The sequence below is a fragment of the Perca flavescens genome, chromosome 18 (genome assembly GCF_004354835.1).
Source record: "Perca flavescens isolate YP-PL-M2 chromosome 18, PFLA_1.0, whole genome shotgun sequence".
Lineage (NCBI taxonomy): Eukaryota > Metazoa > Chordata > Actinopteri > Perciformes > Percidae > Perca > Perca flavescens.
Window position 1 is genome coordinate 2,858,107 of NC_041348.1, and position 22,143 is coordinate 2,880,249.

Consider the following 22,143-nt stretch of genomic DNA (forward strand, 5'->3'; position numbering starts at 1 on the left):
CTTTCTCAATAAGGGCATCTGTTGATTGTTTGCTGTGTCACTCAGCTTCGTGGCTTCACTGGCACCAGAAAATAAGCCTCCTGTGATCATCTGTGGCGCAATCATTCTGTTGTCATTGTGGTTCGTGTTGTTCCTTTTTCAGAAGGAATAACACTGTGTATTATAGTCAATGTATCTGTTGTTGAATTCAGCCCTATTGGAATATGTAGTTTGCCTGAAATGAAGATGTCACTTGTTGGTGCTCTTCATTTTATTCAACCTGTAGTAGAAGTACAACTTCTAAAAACAGTGTATGAAGAGTGTGTCACATTAAAAGTTGAGAATAGTCATTATCATATCATATATCCACTGAAATGCAGGCCTGCCTTCTTGCCTTAACCATTACAAACCACCGGCTGACGCTGTGCAATGTTATATTTACGATCCGCTTGCTTGGGAATCACTTTCATGGTGTGCAATGTTAATTTTCAGTTAGTCACTCCACTAATTCAGACCAGACGCGTTGTTGACTATGCATTTGCATTTCTGTTGCAGTGTTTCTTTTAAACTGTGTATCCTAGAACTCTGCATCTCTTTCATACCACAAAGGAGACACAGCTCTGTGAAGATGAGCTTGTCCATGTGTGCTTATGGGTGGTTGACCTTCTGATCGTCTGTTTTCACATGTGGGCATGGAGTTGGAAGATGGTTCATAGTAGTTTGTCATGAATCCATAGTTTAGACTAACCTAACTTTTTCTCATTTATTGCCTGGAAGCATTTTCTTATGATCTCTTCAGAGTGAGCAAGTCTGCAAAATGTAGCCCACATCTCCCAAAGGCTGGGATTCAAACGACACAAATAATTGTGGTGGAACTGATTTCAGCTGTCAAACTTTTCAAACATGCCCAAGTATCGGTTGTTTACAATTCTCTTTTAGTTATTTAAAGTGAAATAGATATTTCAGGAGTGTTTTGTAATATAAGAAGACAATCTTTGTTTGCAATACAAATCAGAGTGGGTGTCAGAATGTTGCATGGTGTTTTAAGATGAGATGAATTATGCATTAGATTATTATGCAGTAAATGCACAACAAAAGTTGGTGGTAATAAAAAATAAGGAGGAGCTAAATAATGTAGGTTTCAAAGCATTCAAAAACAGCAAATGTTCTATGAAGAAGGAAATGTTTTCATCCTTTTCAAGACTGTAAGGTACATACTCAGTATGTGTTGGTATGTTTAACTATGCTACCGTGGAAGTGTGGTGCTATTTTGAGCCTTGTTAGTGGTATAGAAATGACAATTTCTTTTGACTTTACCCTCTGCCCCGACGACTAGAGTTATAAGCTAGTTAGCGGTTTGAGCTAAAACTGGTCACATTCAATTAGCATGAAAACATATCCCAGAGAACGGTCGACTCGGTACCCATGTGTTATTAACCCCTAGGTTCATTTTGCGCCGGAATTGTCCTTTAAATGTCTACACATGACGCAGTTGTCTGAGTTGTTTAATTTAAATAGTAGAAAGATTAGAGAAGTCGGGAATATGTTTTGTTCATTGTTAATATTTGTTCATTGTTAATTATCTTGAGTCTTTATTGTGCACGCCCCGACTTACTGCTTCTAATTACCCCCCTTTCCTCCTCTTCTTTCCTTATACGGTCAAGACAGACACAATGGGCCAGAAAGTTTTTCAATCAATATTTACAGTGTTTAGAGGGGAAAACATAAGGTTGGACTGGCAGTCCATTGACTGCCCAGGGGAGAGAGGCGCTCCTCCATGTTTCTAATGCCTCCCAGTTTCACACAGTGCCTTGGAAGGGGTTGGTCGACCTGGGGAGCTGGTGCCCTTGCCTGCTTCCAATAAACCACCAGCTGCAGGCTGCGGTGCTGAAGAATTTTTGATTTCCTGCGCGCACACTCCCCCACCACCACACACACACACACACACACACACACACACACACACACACACACACACACACACACACAAACACAAACTCTCTCAAACCCCTGTTTTCAAAAGTGGGCAACTAAAAGCCGAGCAGGCTGTCTTGCAGAGCTGATCCCAGCTCTGTGTGCACTGTGAGGCCCAGGCTTCATTGCACAGTTGAGTGCAATTTGGGTACTGCACATAAAGTGTGGTTTGTTTCTGTTCTGGAGACATTGCCTGGAACAAAAGAACTGCTTCATGTGTGGGGCTCATGTGCAGGCCTGACATATTTACAGTAGATGTGTTGTCGTTATGATGAATGTAAATTGTTAAAGGAAAATGTTATTGTCTAAAATGTGTTTACCTCAGTAATGTGGAGTATTGTTCATTCCGAGCACATAAACCGGTAATAAGATTCCAGATTTACGCTCTCAGCTTGGCCTGACCTTCCCAGATGAAGTTTCAGGATGTTTTAAGACAATCTCGTTGAAGATGCACAAAAGTTTCCGTTGATGACACAATTGCAGTTTATCTTTTAAAGTTTATTTTAGTTGGACTGGTGACATTAATATGGTGGGGAATTACTTTGATTCAGTGGGTCACAGCATTTGTGATGACGTGAAAAGCTCCTCTGTTAAGACTAGTCTCCTCGGTAAAGTTTCCATGCAAGCCTGCGCGTTCCTACGCTCCGTGGGAGGCAAGGTATGGCCTGTGGTTCTTCAGAGTCACTGAATCAGAATGAAATGTAAAAAATCAAGTTGCATTCTTTAACGACGACGAGTGTATATGAGTAGTTCACAGAAAAAAAAGACGGAATAGCATGAGAGAAGTAGTGTAGCAGTGTGCTGTTTGGTTGTTTCCATCAGAGCTGAGGTGTACCACCCTGTAGTCTGTGCAGTAATCTGTAATCAGCTTGGATTGTTTTTGTTTGCATTATCAGGCGTTAATAACAATTTGATATTTCAAATTGACTTATTAACAGCTAATGTGAATGTGTCACTCAGGTGCAGAATTACTCTCTGGAGATATTAGCTGTGTTGTGAAAGTAAGATCAAGGCTCATGCACGTGATTGGATATTGGTCCTTTGAGTACCTTCAGCAGTTTGTATGCCGCTCCGCAGTGCAGCATACTTGCGAATGCACATGCATGTGCGTGTACTGCAGTACGCGCACACACAAGCATGTCCGTTGCTTCTTTGGAGGACTGGGGCGCCTGCCAGCAGCCCTCAACAGCGTCCTCTGCCAATTAGTCCTTTTATTTGTTTAAATTTTGCTGGACCAAGACACAGCAGTTAGACATTCCATGCAATGCCACTGGGCTGCTCCTTAAAGCTGCAGAGCATGTTTCAGATTGTAGCGCAGATGGGACCCTTACTGTTTCCACCATGTTGATCAATGCTGATCATGTTTGAACTACCATTTCCGCAAATCTGTTGGAAGATTTGGTTTGACAAGATCTGCAGTGTCCCAAACAATCATGATCGGAGCATCTAGTCTTTGCACGCTGAAGAGAGAATGGCATGACATTTTGTTGTGTGTGTGTGTTTTGTCCACAGTAATGTGTAGCCCCTTTGTTTACCCCAGCTAGTGTTGTGTGGGCTATCGCTGTGGCCACAGCACCAGGTGCTGGGCTGATACTTCTGCCAAAGGCTCCTGTTGATTATTTATACATTTTATTTAGGCTTTAATTGATTTGGACGTTTTTAGGTGCATTCACTCTGGCAGAGTGAATAAGCCCATTGATGGAGCATGGCAGGCCTGCTACTTCCAAAAATGAGAGTGGGACTGTGGGTCAATGCTTTGGCATGGTCAATAACAGCCTCAGCAATAGCAGCTTTGTCCCTATCTCTGCTTGCAGCGACGCGCTGCCTCAGGCCCTGTTCCACCAGCTCCTCCAGGGACAGCAAGGACTAATCTGCCCCACTTGGAGCCACCCCTACACATGGACTGGCTGCAGGCCTATAATTACGCACAGTGAAGAGGTGTGGACCTTTTTTGTTTTTGAAGCCAGGAAACAATCTAACCACACTGTTGACCCGTAACTGGGTCAGCCGCCAAGTAGTGAGTTTCCTTTCCCACAATGGTTGAGCTGCCCAGCCTCCTGAGCAGAGCCTGAATGGTGGACTGTTGTTCTCTGGCTATGTGCAGTGATGTCTCATCTCTTCCTGTAATTTAAACAGGTACATGTAAACTGATAACCTTTTGGGCTCCAAAAGTGGTGTGTGAAGTTGAATACTTTAAGGGCCTCATTTCCTGTAGACTTAATTTGCTGGAGGAGATGGAAAATGCTTTAAACTAAACCCTCAAGGATTTCACTGCCTTTTTAAAAAAAAAAAGTTGTTGCGGCTCAAAATGCCTGATTTTTGCGGGAGCTTTTCTAAAAAATTGCAATAAAAGTTGCGATGTCTTTTGTATTTTTGTTGCAATATAGTTACAAGACACAGTGAAAATTGCAACAACAAAAAAAAAAGTTGAGAATTTTTCGGGGTATAATTTTTGCTAGTAACCTTACCAAAAAAGGCTCAGGATGCTGCAGATGTTGGTATAATATGAAAATGGCAGGTAGATTTAAGACAAAAAATACTAATTTATTGAATTAATCAAATTTGAACATATCTGTCAGTGGCTTGTTGATCTTTACATTGTTAGTTAATTTCCTATCCTGGGCTGGGACACAGTGCACAGTAGCTGTCCTCAATTTAGGTCATCCTGTACATCTCATCTCCGGTTTTTCCTGCATCCACCGTGTGTGTTTGTGTGTGCTTGTGTGTGCGTGTGTCAGGCGCGGGGGAGAACGGAGCAGCAGCCCCCCCACACGTCACATACTGACGCAAAGTCTGGCATGTGGGACTGCTGGGATTGGTTGAAGTCGCGGGAAACTCCGGTGATTGGTCAAAATTGCGAGTCGCGCCGTATTCACGGTGATTGGTTGAATTTGCGTGAATTGTTGCGATCGCGACATCGCGAATTCCTGCAGGGACTGTTTAAACATGTAATCTTGTATTGCACGATTCTGATCCAGATTTAGATGTTGACATTCACATGGGGCTTAATAGTATCTCAGAATGTGGGTCACTTAGGTTGAACAAGCTTTTTCCACTCAGTTACCTCCTGTTAGTAGCTCAGGACCCTCTCTCTGAGTTTCAGCCTCTCCTTGCAGCTGGCATACTCCTATTGACAGTAGCCAAATGGCTCCTCCTTCCGTTATCCGCTGCATGCAGATGTTTTACAAAGCCAATTTACAACTTTTCAGTTATGGCATTACACATCCTCATAGCTGAGATAAGACAGAAGCACAGCAGCTCAGATAAATACTTTGTCTACTTGGCAGAAATAAGAGGCCGGTGTGATTTGAAGCACACTCTTGACTTTTCCTCATCATTAAATACATGTGTTCAAGTGTTATTTCAGGCCTCAATATTCACGTTCTCTGATGTATTAAGATTGTTGTCGAGAGGCTTCTCACTTGTTCCTTCTCCCTGCATCACACTACTGTACGTTGATCACCCCAGAGGAGAACAGGGCGGGCTTCATGTGTCACAATGTTTTGAATGGCATATCTGAACCTCCCACAGGAAGATGTTTTGAAAGAGTGCGGTTAGAAGAAAAGTGTGGGATAACACAAGACACGGCTGTCATGCACTTAACACTTTCAAGTTCTCATGACTGTTCTGTTCCACGTCACATTTGTCTGTATTTTTCGTCCCTTAACGTAGTCGGGTCACGGTTGGAGAAGTGAACTTGCACCTGAGGGTGTGCCAGATAGAATCCCTGGACTAGCTTTGTAAAACCTGGGTCCAACAAGTGAATGAGACACAGCTACAAGGCAAGTCCTGTCTTGAGCAAAGCCTTGCCTGCTGTAGTGAAGTCGCACGGTGGCTAGTAGTAAAATAGTGTGGTTGCCTTGGCTAGCTCCCAGGTATGAGTGGAGCTTATGCGTAGACTGTGGATGGGAAACAGTCAAGCACATTTTCGGTGAACAGCTACCAGACAGTCTCATTTTTCTCACAGCCAACATTTGAAACATGCATTGTTAGCCAGTTTATTAGGGAACACCTAGGTAAAACAAATGCAGTCTAGTACATCAGCCCGGCAAAATCCTCCATCATGAAGGTTATAATGTTCACTTTAGAGAGGCTATTTTTTCCGTCGTCATTTTGTAGGCTGTATATTGTGGTGCTGTTGAACTGTATTCAGAGGTACGCTGATAGGCGTTTCTAATATTTTGTAGGGTAGACTAAATATTAAGGGTGGGGAAAAAATCAATTCATGTGTGCATCATGATTTTTTTGGTGCCGATTCTTTTTTTTAAACGTTTATACGGTACCGCCGACGGCAACTACATTGTATCTGACTGACTGGCTGACATGTGATGTGCATTCTTTTTAGAAAACAATTAGTTTTTAGAAATGTCTCATGATATATTGTCTGGAAGTGTATTATTCAACTTTTGTTTTTGTTAAAGAAGGAAAAGAAAAAAATCACAATACTATCGAATCGCAATACTTGTAGAAGTGCAATAAATGAAAATCGCAGTACAAATTCAATCGGCACCCATGTATATAGGCATAAAGCATAGGTATATCAATTAACACCCTTTAGGCCTGTAGATGTTGCATGTTAAGCAGCTGATGACAGAAGAAGACAAAATGATTATTTGCTCATTTCTGGTTGGAAACGATGAGTCAGTCCTGCATTAATCTCCGGTTAAAAAAACCAGTGTTAAACCATTCACACCACTGGTAAACTCCTAAGTCCTTGTTCCTTTGTGAAAGGGGATGTCGGGGCAGTTAGACATGGCTAAAGGACTTGGGTCACTCAAGTAACCCTTTTCGTGTGACATTATGCTAGCAACCGTCCCGTTACGGCACAAACCTATCCAAATCTTAAAAAATAGAGCTGGAAAGGGACATGTTTTCTTATAGTTGTATGAGCTGTAAATTATTCCCAATTCGTAACTGTGAAGTTTGGAGAGTTCATGTGAGCATGCAGTTTGAATGTATCCTATTTCATGCATATTCTCTTGTGTGCAGTTCTCCCAATAGCAGTTTAACTGTGATTCGTTCAGAAGCTGTTGTAGCAATATAAGCCAGCACCAGCATCATTACTGCCAATATGGAGCTCAAGAGCACTAAGGAAAATGCTGCACACAACTCCACACAGCCCTACTGTTGTCTTGCTCTTTTTAGTTCCACTGTATGTGCAAGAAAGTTTGCCGTTAGACCCTTTGGAAAAGCCTTTTCTCTGATTAATGTAGGGTCATGGGATAAATAAAAGTGAATGTGAGACAGTCAGAGGCAAACCCAGTTTATAGCCCTGCAGCTCTGTCTTTGTGCTGCAGTGTCAGAAATAAAGCAGTGGTTCTCGGGAATCAACTGTTCTGCAGAACTGCCTTGCGTTGGAGCTTAAGAGAACTTTATGTAGAGATTTTCCTCCAGACCAGACTGTTGTTTGCCCTCCTTCTGTCCTTAATAAGTGAATGTTGATGTTAAGATCAGTTGGAAAGGCTGTTTTTCACGGTAGTCAGTCAGAGGAGGTTTCCTTCATCTGCTACTCTTTTATTAAGGAGCTCCGTGTGGAGAAGGGCTTCGTAAACGAATCCCATCTATTCTCAGTCATTGATGTCTTGCAGTAGGGGACTTGCAGTAGACACATTGGCTCCGTCCCTGTCACTTGGACATGCTTACTTTTTCGTAGAAGAATAACAAAACCTAGACTTCTCCATCTCATAGTGTAAAGATTGGATTTTGCACGTATGTTGTTTTTACAAAAGTCATATTGAGAGTCATATTTCTCATCAGATGTTTTCCTTTTTTTCCTTGTTTGAATTTAGAAGATGTTCAAGATGAAGGCGGTTTGCTCCCACTACTGACGCCCCAGTGCGCTGAACAGAACAAGCAGTCCTGACCTGGCAACATACGAATGGCCCAGGGAAGCCACCAAATTGACATTCAGGTTTTGCATGACCTGCGCCAGAAGTTCCCTGAAGTCCCAGAGGGTGTTGTCTCCCAGTGTGTTCTGCAGGTGGGCAAGTTTAAACGTCTGACACCACAAAAGATGATTTCTGCAAAGTAAAGCCAGACTGATAAATTATCCTTATTTAATATATACACGGTACATTGTGGTCGATAAGTAATATGCAGCAAGTGTTTAGAAACTATTGCATGGTTTAGTTTTTTTCTCAACAATATCCCACAAATATCCTGGTCACAATTCTTTAATAACAATAAGAAACTATTGAATTGGATGTTTTCAGTCTCAGCCTGGGCTCAGCTGCTAAGCATTGTTGTTTTAATTTCAGTCCAACAATATTACTACCTGAAGGACTGCAGTTAATACACAGATAACCGATAACAAATAATACAGTCATGAGAGAGAAGTGCCAGGAATGATCTGAGGAAAAATTATAAATTAGATGTAAATCAACATTGAGGACCAGATGTACTAACGCTTTTGGACCCACTTCGGGTGTATTTGTTTCGCACCGTGCGCGTAAAAGCATGGCGAGGCATGTACAAACAGGCTGCACTGAGGTAAAAGTGCAGACTGCCTGTTGTGGGAACTGAAAATGGCAAATTGCGCTTTTCCTGTCATGCATATGCATTCACGGGAGGGTCAAGGGAAAAGTGGGAGTTCCCCATAAAGAGATGGGAGGGGAAGCCTAAAGTGCGCCTAATTATGTATTCCGCGATATGTACGAAACCCGCGCGTGACAACGCGCCTCTATTTTGCCGTTTACGCCTCTTAAAAACAGGTGTAAACCAGCCGTATTCACACTTTTTCAGTTGAGTGAACACAAAATCATTAAGCGTTACAGATTAAGCAGCCATACAATATTACGGTTACTGAAAGAAATCAAAGATGACCTTGAATCTCCGACTCAGTGTTCACATTCCATTCCAGCAGTTGTTAAACTCCTCGCTACATTACAAATATTGGCATCGGGATCATTTCAAACAGTCATAGCATCAGCAGTGGGGATATCACGGTCTGCACTCAGCCGTATAATAGCACCAATACTTAACGCTTTGCTACAGCACAATTTAGGGTATAGCGGGTGGAGAAAGGCGTCGATTACCCAATGAGCTGCAGGTTTGGTAAATACGACGTAAGCTGAAGTATCACAGCGTGCGCTTTCTTGGACACAGCGCTAATAACGCTACATTCACAAATGTACGTACATCTGGCCCTAAGTGTTTTGTTTTATGTCAGCCTGTGTGATTTTATTGACTGTACCTCTGTGTCTTGCTGTCTACTGCAACAGATGAACCAGGCCTTACATTTAGCTGTTGTGTTTCCTAAACCTTAATGATATAGACAAAACTGTATGTGTCTTTGGAAGGAGTTGCAAACGTACAATATAGCAAGCCAGTTAAGAACGTTATAATTTAATGGTATGGTATAAAATGTTAGCATCTTCTCATTTGAAACACTGATGTTGCATAATAAGTGTATTTCCTCTCTGTTTTCAACAGAACAATAACAATTTAGACGCCTGCTGTGAATACTTGTCCCAGGTCAGTCCGGGCTACCTGTACAGCGAAGAAGGAAACCTCGGCTTCTCTGACGACCCTAGCTTCATCAGGTTTCGTAATCACATGACCCAGCTGAACCTGGGCCTGCAGTCTCAGAATGTGCATGTGGCCCTGGGCCGGGACGGCCTGAGAATGAACGGCAGTCGCACTCTGGCCCACAGCCTGAGTGACGGGCCCCTCCAGACAGGCCAGGCCCCCAACAGTGACTTCTTTCAGCAGGAGCCCCAGTCAGCCCCAGTGCAGTTGCCCTCCAGCATCAATGTGTCTGGTGTGATGGAGCCCACAAGCAAACCGAAGCCTCCACAGCACCTTGGACTCTACCCTCTGGGTGTCAAAGGAGCATCTATGGGTGTCCAACAGACACCACGCTTCAACCCCATTACCGTGACGCTAGCCCCCCAGAAAGGCCGCAACACTCCCACTTCTTTGCACATACACGGTGGTCCACAGTCGGGCCTCAGCAGTCCACAGGGTAACTCTATTTACATCAGGCCCTATGTTAGCCAGTCTGGTACGACCCGGCAGAACCAGCAGCAGGGAGGCAGGGCCCAGTACAGCCCCACCTCCCAGCCCCAGCAGCAGATATACCAGATTTCACACCCCTCCTCCATTTCCGGCTCCTGGTCCGGCCCTCAGCACGGCTCCTCCTCACATACCTCACAGCACCAGACCCAGGGCCACCAGACTTCTCACGTCTACATGCCAATCAGCTCCCCCACAAATCCCCAGGCGCCCTCCATTCTTCCCACTGGAAGCCAGGCCTCGTCCTCCGGTGTCTCCTCATGCCCTTCTTCCTCTTCCTCCTCCTCCGTCATGCCCACCTCCCTGTCTACCATCAGCCAGTACAACATCCAGAACATCTCCACTGGCCCACGGAAGAATCAGATAGAGATCAAACTTGAATCTCCTCAGAGGAGCAACTCCACAACCACAACTGCCGTGTTGCGGACGAGCAGTGGGACCCGGTCCTCCTCCACCTCCTCCTCCTGCCCTGCCTCTTCCTCCTCTTCAACCGGGGTGGCTACTGTCCCCACCACCCCTCTCTCCATTGGAGGCCCAGGTCTGAGCCGCAGCCAGCCCACTGTTTACATCTCTGCCAGCCCGCCTACTGCTGCTACCGCTCCCTCTGAGGAGGCTATCGTGGCCTCAGCCGGCTCCCGCTCCCAACCTAAGTTTTACATTTCGGCCAATGCCTCCAGCGATGACAGTGGGGGAAGGAACCCTCCCACAGTCTACATCTCAGCCAACCCTCCTTTACAGGGGTCCTCAGGGGCCAGGAACATGGGGGGCCAAGTGAGCATGGGCCCCGCCTACATCCACCACCATCCACCTAAGTCTCGTGCCTCTTTAGGAGGGGGAGGCACAGCTTCTTCCCCACGTGTGGTGGTGACTCAGCCCAACACCAAATACACTTTTAAAATCACAGTGTCCCCCAATAAGCCCCCAGCTGTGTCACCCGGAGTCGTGTCCCCTACTTTTGATCCCAAAAACCTCCTCAGCCTACCCTCAGACCACCACTATGTGGAGCCAGACCCCCACCATCTCTCAGACCCGCTGTCACCACATAAGGAGAGACAGAGTGAGCCTCGCAGACTCAGCATGGGCTCTGATGATGCAGCGTACACACAAGGTGAGCAAAAAAGTGTCATCACTTTGATCATGATCCCGGTCTTTAAAGTATTCACTTCATATAAGTTCTTTCTCAAGAGTATATTATAAATAAAGTAATTACCATCCATCCATCCATCCATCTTCGTCCGCTTATCCGGTGTCGGGTCGCGGGGGGAGCAGCTCCAGCAAGGGACCCCAAACTTCCCTTTCCCGAGCAACATTTTTATATATTTTTTTTTTAAACAATACTTGACATTACAGTGAGCATCGCAAAGTACTGTTGGCCAATTTCTTGAAGCTATTTTCACAGATCTGCTCTCACTACATACATACCCGTTGGAGCTGTTTGCTTCACCGTTTATTGGTTGTTTAGCAAATGTCAAGTGGCTAAAGGGTGCACAGTTGATGGCGAGAAGGCAAAAAGACCAGTTTTCAGACCGACGTTAACCATGAGGTTGATGAGATAGTATGCAGGTCTTTTGCAAGCAGCAGTGGGTCTAAATTAGACTGGGTGAACCCAGCCTGATGTGCCGGCGATTTGATTTCTCCCTGCAGCTCAGGCTGGAAACCTGTACATTATTCTATCCTGCTTCCGTTACAAATATGCGGAGAACAATCACAAACTGGCTTATCCACCTGGCGCGCTATTGGCGGGTTTAACACCATGATGATAGAGAAGCGACCGCAAGCAGCTTTTTGTTTACATTCAATATGGCGGCCACCGAAGCGCAGCAACCCGTTGCAAAGTACGTCATCCGGATCGTTGGTCTGATTGGTTGAAGGTAGGGGTGTGACGAGACGCTTACTCCACGAGACGAGACACATCACGAGATTGGGTTCACGAGAACGAGACGAGACGAGATTTTAAATTTTTTTTTTTAAAGAAATCCTCAATGATGAAATATATGAATGGAAAATAGTTTTTTATTCAACTGAAAAATCACAAAATGCAAAACAATTTAGGTGCCTTTTGAAATCAACTATTAATGATGAATGTTATTTAACTTTTTTTTTACTATTTTAATGAATCATATGCAGTAAAGGACATGCAAACACTGCAAAATGTTTTGTATAAAATCTACCAACTGGCTTCTGCCCTGTGAAATCTAACTCCTTTCCACAAATCGAACATAAAAAAATAAACAGTATAAATAAAATAAATGTGTAAACAACAGAAAATGTTTAAATGCAAACAGTAAGTGTATCAATAACCAAAGTACTGCTCTCTCAAAACTACAAGTGCAAACAGAAACAATTTTTTTCTATAAGATAAACTACACAGAACAGCCTAAGATATGGTCATGTTATTTTTCAAGAATATAAGCATGTCGACTATTTCTGGCAGCAGTTGAGACCTTTGGGCAGTAACTATGTCTCCTGCAGTAGAAAAAACACACTCACTTGGAACTGAGGTAGCAGGGATGGAAAGGTATGCTTTGGCAAGTGGAGACAGCAAAAGAGTTGCCGAAATCCGACATTTTCCACCACAGAAAATGGCCTCATATCAGCTGCAATGAAAACGCCTATGTCCCTCGTTATTGCCGTGGCTCTTGCACTTACCGGTGGCAGAGATGCAAAGGCTTTTAGAGTTGTTTGGCCTTTTAATGTTTTCGTCACGGGTGCAGTAGTTGGTAGAGAGCTGTGGTGGTGCTGTAAGTGTTTTTGCATAGTGCTCGTGTTAGCTGCGGTATACGGCATTTTTTTCTTACAATATTTACATATTGTGTTCGTCTTGTCTGTCACTCTTTCGCCGTTTATTATTTCCGCAGGAAAACCAAAATGTTTGCACACAAATGATTTAAAAGTGGCAGGGGGATCTTCAATAGTAATTTCACGCTCCATCACGCTGACATAACATCGCCTCACGAGACAACTTTTCACCTCGACGAGAAGTCTCGTCACGTTTTAATCTCGCGAGATCTCGTTTTACGAGATCTCGTCACACCCTTAGTTGAAGGACTATCCAATTGCGTACAGAGTCATTTGAACTATGCCCGTTAATCACGCCTCTTGTGCAGTAGAAAATACAGAGCAGACTTCCCAGAGCTTGGTCTGGTGATAGCCAGACTAGGTCTAAATGCTTTTTCCATCGCTTCCTGCCAAGAATATAATTTTACTATAAAGTATACTGTGGGATTTTAAAAGTCTCTTAACATAACATGGACTGTAATGCATTTCTTTAGCCAAACTGTGCTGCTCCGCATGTCAATCTCCATGAGGTACTGTAGATACAAGGTGACTGGCTCAGTGAGGGCCGGTAGGATGACGGTAGTGTGAGTCCTCCACACTGAATGCAGTGTTTGCTCCGATGACCCCTGAGACTGGTGGATTCTGTAGTGTGAGTCAAACGTGTCAGAGCACACCGCTGTTTCCTTTTTTGGGCTTTTGACTGTATTACGTGTGAGTCACCGGCTGTGGCTCCTGCACTGCGGTGACTACCACTAACAGGGGCTTCACACCAGGCATGCTGCCTCTACTGACCCTCATCAGCCCACTTTCCCTCCTACTCTATCTGCTTGGCCTTAAAACATGTATATTCGCACCAAAACTGTACCTGATAAAGACACACCTCACCACACAACTAACGTAATTAAACATTAAGCATTCACACCAGAACTGAAGCTGTTCCTGTTTGGCAGCAGAATAACATTATGGTAATTACATAACTTTGTTGAAGACCTGGTTCTGGTTGGTGTGGTTGGTGCTGTGAAGGCCTGTTTCAAATGCAATCACAGACTAAAAGGGGTAGTTTAGATATTTTAAAGTGTCGTTGTATGAGGTACTTATCTAAAGTCGGTGTATTGGCTACAGTAGGTGGCGGTTGGCACGCCTCTGGTTTGGAGAAGCAGGCAGGAGTACCGACATTGAAGCTAAGCAATGTACGGCTGTGGACGGGGGCAGCAGCAGCAAAATATATTTTGAGACCCCTAAAAAAAAAAAGAAGTATGCTATATTTAGAATATTTTCACTGCTTTATTCTTGCCGTCAGACAGCCCTGTTTTTAGTTTAGGCGGGGGGAACTGAAGCCGTTATCTACACTCTTCAAAGCCACCAGGCTCCTTTTTGGAAAAATGTACTGTAATTTTACAGTACACAGGAAGTACTTGTCTACCGCTGCCTCGATTGGTTAGTTTTTGTGTTACTGTGTGACTGGTGTTTTAAAAGGTTAGTTCAGATTGACCAAAGTTGCCCAATACCACAAACTAACCAGCTGATTGAGCCAGCGGTAGACCAGCAACACTTGTGTTCTGTGAGGTAAAATTACTGTTTTTGTCAAAGGAGTCAGGTGGCCTTGAAGAGAGCAAAGATAACTGCTTCAGTTCCCTGTCGTAAAGGGCTGTCTGACAGCAAGGGAAAGCAGTGAAAATAATCTAAATAAAGCATCCACTTAAATTGATATAGATGTTTTTAGGTGTCTAAAATGTGTTAAGCTGCTGCCCCCGTCCACAGCAGAACATTGCTTAGCTTCTGTGTCGGTACTCCTGCTTGCTTCTCCAAACTGGGGGCGTGCCGACCGCCATCTACTGTAGCTAACACACTGACTATGCATAAGTACCTCCACGTACAACCACACTTAAAAAGATGTGAATTATCGCGTCAAGTCAGGAAGCTAAGTCAGTTAAGATGGAAGCATCAAATAAAACTTGGTGCAATAAGACCTTGCCCTTTTGATTCCAGCCAGTATTTCTGCTGGGTGAATAACCATACACAGCCAGATTACATCTTGTGAGCCAAATTTAGGCATCATTTTTGAAAAATAATTTAATTTAGTATGTCATTTTAGAATGTAAGGTTTAGTAATTTAGATGTGTACCAGATCTTTCAGTGAACCTTTGCATAATGATGTGACTTGTTGCCTTCCTAAACTCCTGAATTAAAAGTAGGCGTTTAAAAGTTCTAAAATTAAGTGTTATTCCCTGTGTAACCTATTTGTCAGATTAATTTTGAGGCTAGTTTAGAAGAAATGTGATGGCGGGCAAGTGTCCCGTTTGTCTAATCCTGTGTAAGACAGGGTCATGTTGATTTCTTAGTAAAGAAGAGCATTGTCAGTCATCTATTGTACAGCGTAGCGTGTCTGCCCGTAACATTTGCCTTTTCAGCTAAAAAAAGAAATGGTAGTTGCTGGATTCTGTAAGTGGGAGAACTGCAAGGAGCGCAAGAGGGACACCTGGGCGGGAGATGCGATCCATGACCACATTACCATAGTTTAAAAAAATGCAGCACAGTGAGGATACAGAGATTTCATACACCATATAACGTGCACCTGCAGATGTGCATTCAACCCGCTCATATGAGTCAGCCGTCACTTTGTTTGTCACTCGCCCTCTCTCTCTGGGGGAGTACAGCAAACCTCTCGCTCCACAGGAAACACTGCAGCTTACTTGAAATGACAAAAATGGTGGGATATCATGTGTTTGCCAAGAAGGAAGATTAGCTTAAACAACATTGTTATCCCATAATAAATAAAATAGTGGAGTTAATCCAAGAGCCAAACACCAAGACTATTATCCGTCGTGGTAATAAAAGAAGGCACCTTTTGCCTCACCATAGCTGAACTAAAATCACTGTAACATTACGTGCATCGTGTTCAGTTTACATTCAGCTGTACGAGTGTTGGGCTGTTGTCACATTTAGTTCTTCCTCTCACACTGTGACTCATAGTAAGCAGGCGGGTAGCAGTTAAGCCCGAGGACATTTTGACAGGAGAACAGGTACGTGATCACCAGAAGACCATCTTCCCATAAGCTGTGAAGTGTGTGTTTGTGTGTAGCAGAAGAGAGAGTTGTTTGTCATTGAATGTCTGCGTAGGAGGTGTTACAACCTGTCAACAGAATCAGCAACTTGAATGAATTATGGGACACATGCTGTAGAGACTTGAGCAGATCATGTGCACAGTGAAGGTTCTGTTTTAAAGACTGCTGCAGAATGTGCCTGCAGCAGTGTGCTAACCTGGATACGCCTGATGATCTCTTCGTGTTACCACAATAGGTGATGAAACGCAGTCTGAGAGACAACGGGGAAGAATCTGATGTGGTTCCCCTGTCTCTCCTTTAGGTCCGAAACTTGTTTGACTGGTGTATGCAGAGACCATCCTGTGTTCAGTACAGCAGTGATTGTTGTCAGCAGTTTTTATGTTGATCTGCAGTTTTTAGTTATATGAGTTTCTTAATATAATATTCTTTTGATTGTGTATGATGCTAAATTATGTTGTTTACTAGTGAATGAATGTAGCCTAGGGGAGGCAGTTGATGACAGTACGGTGTGTGTGTGTGTGTGTGTGTGTGTGTGTGTGTGTGTGTGTGTGTGTGTGTGTGTGTGTGTGTGTGTGTGTGTGTGTGTGTGTGTGTGTGTGTGTGTGTGTGTGTGTGTGTGTGTGTGTGTGTGTGTGTGTGTGTGTGTGTGTGTGTGTGTGTTCTCCAGCGTTGTTGGTCCATCAGAAGGCCCGCATGGAGAGGCTATGGCACGAGCTGGAGCTGAAGAAGAAGAAGCTGGAGGAGCTAAAAGAGGAGGTCAACGAGATGGAAAACGACCTGACCCGGAGACGGCTGGAGAGATCCAACTCAGCCTCCCAAATTCCTTCTGTAAGCTCCGTGATTTTATGTGTCCATTGTGAACTTTTTTTTAAATTATTATCTTGCTTTAAGTTGATATTGACAGTTCAAGAGAAGACCTATGGGGGTATGTAATGCTACAAAGGTCTCCAAGCTGAATCAAACGTTGCAGTTATATATGGTATACTGTAGGCCTTAACCAGGAGACCTCCTGCCGCCCAATTCTAATTTTACAAACTGTGATATCTGTTGTTGGGAACAGTAGTTTAGTATAAATGAGTTGATAGTCATATTTCAGCTAACACCAGCCAGAATGTAGAAAAATGGGGACATTTGAACGGGAAAATGTCAGGGAACTCTAACCAACATCTTTCATTGGCAGATCAATCTATTTAAAAAAAAAAAAAAAAAAAAAAAAAGTTTGATAGGATTTTATTAGCAGCTATGTGAGATGTTCTTCATAACGGCAAACAAATGTTTTTTTCTGGTTATTACTAACAGATAAAGGCTGAACAGACAAAAAAGACTGAAAGAGCACACTGATTCACTTCACAGTTCATTCTGCAGCTAAAACGGAGAAAGTGACAGTTCAAAAGAAAACAAAGGGAACTTTCCACATTTATCTTCTGCACTACTTCATGTTTATGTAAGATCTGCAGCTGTAAGTTTGTTGAAACCCCTTGGGTTCAGATCAAATGGCGCTCTAAGCTTTTGGTCGAGTCAGCTGTTTTTGTCGGCTCATACGGTTGAGTCAACAGAGGGGGACGTGGCTGCGGGAGGTTAATTGGCTGGCGTTGCCGAGCTCAGTAGCTCCTTGGTGCCTTGTTTACCGAGGCGAGCCAGCTCTGGGGAGTGGAGCAGCTCTCCTTCTGACACTGGCTGAGAAGCTGGGTGTCCAACCTTTTTAGAGCTGCCTGAGTGCGATGGCTAACCGGCTGATCCCTTCCTGTCTCACTCTTTTTCAGATTGAGGAAATGAAGCAGCTGCGATGCAAAAACAGGTTACTGCAGATCGACATTGACTGCCTCACCAAAGAAATTGATCTCCTTCAAACAAGAGGTATGATTCTGTTGGTTCTCTCTCTTTCTCTGATATATAATCTTCAATATTCTCAAACTAGTACACAAGTCTAGTACACAAGTCTGTGTCGTATTATTATAATAATAATAATACTAATAATAAAAAGGTAACCCTAAGTAATTGAGTGAGGAGATTTGAGCCAGGCTCTGCAGCTGCTCACATCCTCTCTATACACACGCTTAAGGTGCTGCCATTGTGCTGTTAACTACCACTTCTTCCTGAATTGCATCCTGTTGCTGGCTGGTAACAAGGGATTTATTGCCCCCCTGGCAGCACTCCACTGCTGACAGAGACTGCTAACATAAATGAATAGTACCTGTCACACACACAACCCCCCCCCCCCAACAGTGCCTGAACTGATATTTAAAAAAATAAAAAAAAATAAAAAAGAAGGAAAGCACAAAATTGTCATTCGGTCCGGTAGATACCGGTGGTATAGGAACGCGCCATGTTGCGGTACCCAACCCTAGTCACAGACCTGGTGGTACCTGGGATTTAATGTTAGGCAAAAACAGTCAGTTTTCTAATTGTTTATTTATAGTTAATGTTGAGTAGTGATGGCTATGGAACGAAAGCTGAAATGTTATTTGATCCAAGTCCCGGGGAGGCACACCAAGCCACAGCTTTAATAATATTACAGGACAGACAATCATTAGTTGTTTAAGTTTCTGGTGGATAAATCGGACAGTGTGTCAGTGCAGTGTGTGGTTTAAAAGTTGTATATTTGTAAATGGATGTATTCCTTATTGTTTTATAGTCTATTCAAAATGTGATGAATGATTACCTTTCTGAACATACGATGCTTTTAATGTGTCTTATTGTGTGTGTATATGTGCTCAATCCACTCTTTTCCATCTGTTTACAGGACCACACTTTAATCCCAGTGCAATCCATAATTTCTATGACAACATTGGATTCCTCGGTCCTGTCCCACCCAAACCCAAAGGTACTTTATCTATTGGTAAGTTTAGAAAAGGTTGCATGCTCATGTCTGGTTATTCCTCATTCCATTGACACTTTCATCCTTAGATTTACTTTATTGGACTTCTTATATTGGATTCACTTTATTAGTATTGGCTCCTGTTACAGTCCTAGAGATGACATACTGTATATTTCCTTATGTGCTTTTTATTCATTTATTTATTGCACGGTGTCATTATTTTCAGACTGTACTTACTGACTTAAGTGACTGTCAGTGGTGTTGCATGTTTAGATAACAGGCCAACATCTGCAGAAGCACCTGTATGGCCCTAGTCTATATCTAAGACCTTCCACAACTGCTCTGTTGCTGCTGGACATTCTACCGCATGTGCTTCTTTTTGGCCAGATGTCCGTCACCTTACGCTTTCTTTGTTCTGGAATTTTAAACTCTGGTGGATTTGTGAGGACTATGGTTAACTGCTCCTCAGATCTCTGCAGGGTAAATCCAGACAGCTAGCTAGACTATCTGTCCAATCGGAGTTTTCTGTCGCACGACTAAAACTACTTTTGAACGTACACGTTCCACCAAAACAAGTTCCTTCCCGAGACTATTTGGCAGCAGCGCCAGGGCTCCTTGCTGCGCTTAGCACCGCCCAAGGCGATTGTGATTGGTTTAAAGAAATGCCAATAAACCGGAGCACGTTTCTCTCCCATCCCAGAATGCTGTGTGGACTAGCCAGACCCTCCTCCGCAGCGCTGTGGAGGAAGGTCTGGCGAAGCGAGACTAGTTTGGCCCTAAAGTGTTCTCAAAGGTCCATGGTACTAACTTCACTGTTCCATTCATGTTTTTATCAGGGTTATACCAATATAGGTTGTTAAAGACCAATACCAAAATCTTTAAAACGACATTGGCAGTGTTTTATGACTGTAACGGACATTTCAGCACTCACTGTTTTGCCCCCTTATGATTCTACTGAAACGTAAATAAATGGAGCTCCCAGCTGTTAAAGACACAGGGGTGAATACACCTCTGCCAAATGAGGGATGCATTAATAATAGATTAAGGATTGTTTCCCTTATTTACATCAATCATTACATTACAAATCATCCCAAATATTGGTTTAACCCTGTTTTATGTCTTCATTTCTGCACTTTTCTTGTTCCTCCCTACCTGCTGTGTAATCTTTGTTCACCCATCAATTTACCTCCTTCCTCTCATCCATCCATCCATCCCTTGCTCCCTGCTCGGCTCCATCATACCTGGGCCAGGCAGGAGAGGCTGCAGATATAATGTGACCTCTGAGCTCATGATGGAGCCCTCCTCTGGTCCTTCCCTTCCTCTCCCACTCGGTTGGTATCTCTGTCCTTCTCCTCCTCTTCTTTCATTCCTCCTCCCTGTATCGTCAACCATATATACGGTCTTTAACCAGCGTCTTGGTTTTTAGATTTGAAATTCAAACCCCTCGTCTTAATGTAGCAAGTCTTTTAATTATCGTAAGCTATTTGCTTATTATTTGGAAATCCATAGCCATCCCTCGGTATTTAGGCTTTGATAAAACCATGAAAGTGTTTTATGAACTAAAATGTTCTGTAGCAACACAACACCATCCAGAAGCACCTAGCACAGTGTATCTTTTTTTGGGGGGGGCTTGGGACCATTTTAAATGAACTGCATTGAATGCTTTTTAGAGTTCCCGAAGAGGTAAAACTATCCAGTATTTCACAATAGAAATGCTAGAGATTAATGTTAATGAAATAAACTTAGTTGTATATTGTCTATCTTGTTAATCATCACACAGCCTCTGAGGTTTATCTTGCTCTGACATCACAGTATATGCTTTCCATGTCTAGACGTCACGTCACGAAATAGAGCGATCTAGAATCCTGAGAGGTTTGCTCAGAATTTGCTTGACAATTGCACTTCTTCTTCTTCTTCTTCTTCTTCTTCTTCTTCTTCTTCTTCTTCTTCTTCTTCTTGTTCCATGTCCTGACCTTCTTCTCCTCTCCACAGACCCGGGCAGTAAGATTGTGAAGCCCATCGCAGACCAGGAGGAGGATGAGGGGACGCAGTGGAGCTGCACCGCCTGCACCTTCCTCAACCATCCTGCCCTCAACCGCTGTGAACAGTGCGAGTTCCCGCGGCACTTCTGAGCCAACGAGGCTGCCGCGCGCCGCCACCGCCACCGCCTGTCTTCTACCAGACCAGACTGCCAAAGGGCCTTTCTGTTTATTCTTTTTCGGCCGTTGTATGGAAACTCGGACGGGGGGGGGGCATCATCGCGCATCATGCATCCTGTTTTTTTATTTTTTCCTTTCTCCTCTCTAAGGTTTGTAGGACGCTGTCCACGGGAAGGCTTGACTGGCTAGTGTTTACAGCTTGTGTTTTTCATAACGGCTGGCAGAGTGGGATGATACCTCCCCTTAGAGACTCGGATGGCGTGGGGGGTCACTCGACGGGGTGACACTTTGACCCCCCCCCAGGGATACCTCGCTGCTCCCACTTACAGTATTACGAGTGTGGCCCTGCAGTGTGACGGCACACATACGCACGCCTACATACAGTAAGCACCTACATGCACACACAACCCAGGCGCCAACGTGCCTTTTTTTTTTTTTGCAGATTACATTTTAGTTTTTGGTTTTATTTTCCTCTGTGGTGGCATGGTCGCGGGATTGGGAACTGTGTTCAGCCACTGCTCTCCATCTGAAGGGAAACCTAACGGACTCATCGTGGACTTTAAAGTTTGTTTTGCTGTTTTGAGGATGCCAAAGGGGGACCACTCAAACGTGCCTCTTGTCCTCCCCCTTCACCTTTTCTGTCTCTTCAGTCATGAATTAATAAAAGAAAAAGAAAAAAAGAGAGAAACTACGTTGCATGCTTTGTGTACAGTACACGGAGGCAGAACTCCCCTCAAGCTTTTTACTGTACATACTTTTAGAATGTGCCTCGAAAGCCGTCTTCCTCACACTATGAATCACTTGTATTTCTTGTAAGTATAGCTTTATAGACTTTATTAACTTTTTTTTTTTGTCTTATTTTGTTTCCCTCCTTTCAAACGAATAAGCACCATGCTCCCTTTTTTTTAAAGCTTTTGACTTGATTTCTGTGAGAGTTGAAGCCTTGCAGAAGGAGAGCAGCAGAGCAGTCATCATGAAGCTACGTCTGCCCGCTCCGCTCGTCGCTCGCGTCGTTGCTAGGTTTCCTGCGTCAAAAGAGGAAGGCGATGGAGGAGTCTTATTTTTTTTTCTTCTTCTTTATTTTTTTTTCAGGATGCCAAAAAAAAAAAAAAAAATGTCGGGACTATCGGGGGAGGGAAGGGGTTTAAAAAAAAAAAAAAAAAAAAAAAAACAGCAAAGAATTTACAAACTGCCATCTTATCTGACAACTGGAATGTAGGTTTAATGTTTGGGGGACGACGACAACCTCAGTGCAAAGAGACTTTTCCAGTTCAATCAGGACGATCCTGGAACAGCCGATTGGGTTCAAAGTTCCCATGTTGCTGTGCGCCTGAATTGTTTTTTTGTTGTTGTTGTG

At 43.6% G+C, this 22,143-nt stretch overlaps 1 protein-coding gene across 5 annotated transcripts in view; it reads left to right on the forward strand.

Moving 5' to 3' along the window:
- tab2 (TGF-beta activated kinase 1 (MAP3K7) binding protein 2) overlaps positions 1-21,414 on the forward strand; it is a 46,841-nt gene extending 25,427 nt beyond the window's left edge. Inside the window, exons 2-8 of one of the 5 annotated variants that reach the window (XM_028605125.1) lie at positions 7,743-7,933; positions 9,385-11,074; positions 16,477-16,637; positions 17,573-17,666; positions 18,553-18,648; positions 19,878-19,958; positions 20,620-21,414. In XM_028605125.1, the coding sequence (XP_028460926.1) occupies positions 7,832-7,933; positions 9,385-11,074; positions 16,477-16,637; positions 17,573-17,666; positions 18,553-18,648; positions 19,878-19,958; positions 20,620-20,759 (2,364 nt within the window). In that variant the 5' untranslated portion in view covers positions 7,743-7,831 and the 3' untranslated portion in view covers positions 20,760-21,414. The remainder of the gene's footprint in view (positions 1-7,742; positions 7,934-9,384; positions 11,075-16,476; positions 16,638-17,572; positions 17,667-18,552; positions 18,649-19,877; positions 19,959-20,619) is intronic. The other 4 variants (XM_028605127.1, XM_028605126.1, XM_028605128.1 and 1 more) reach the window with 4 other exon arrangements.
- The last annotated feature ends 729 nt before the right edge of the window (positions 21,415-22,143 follow it).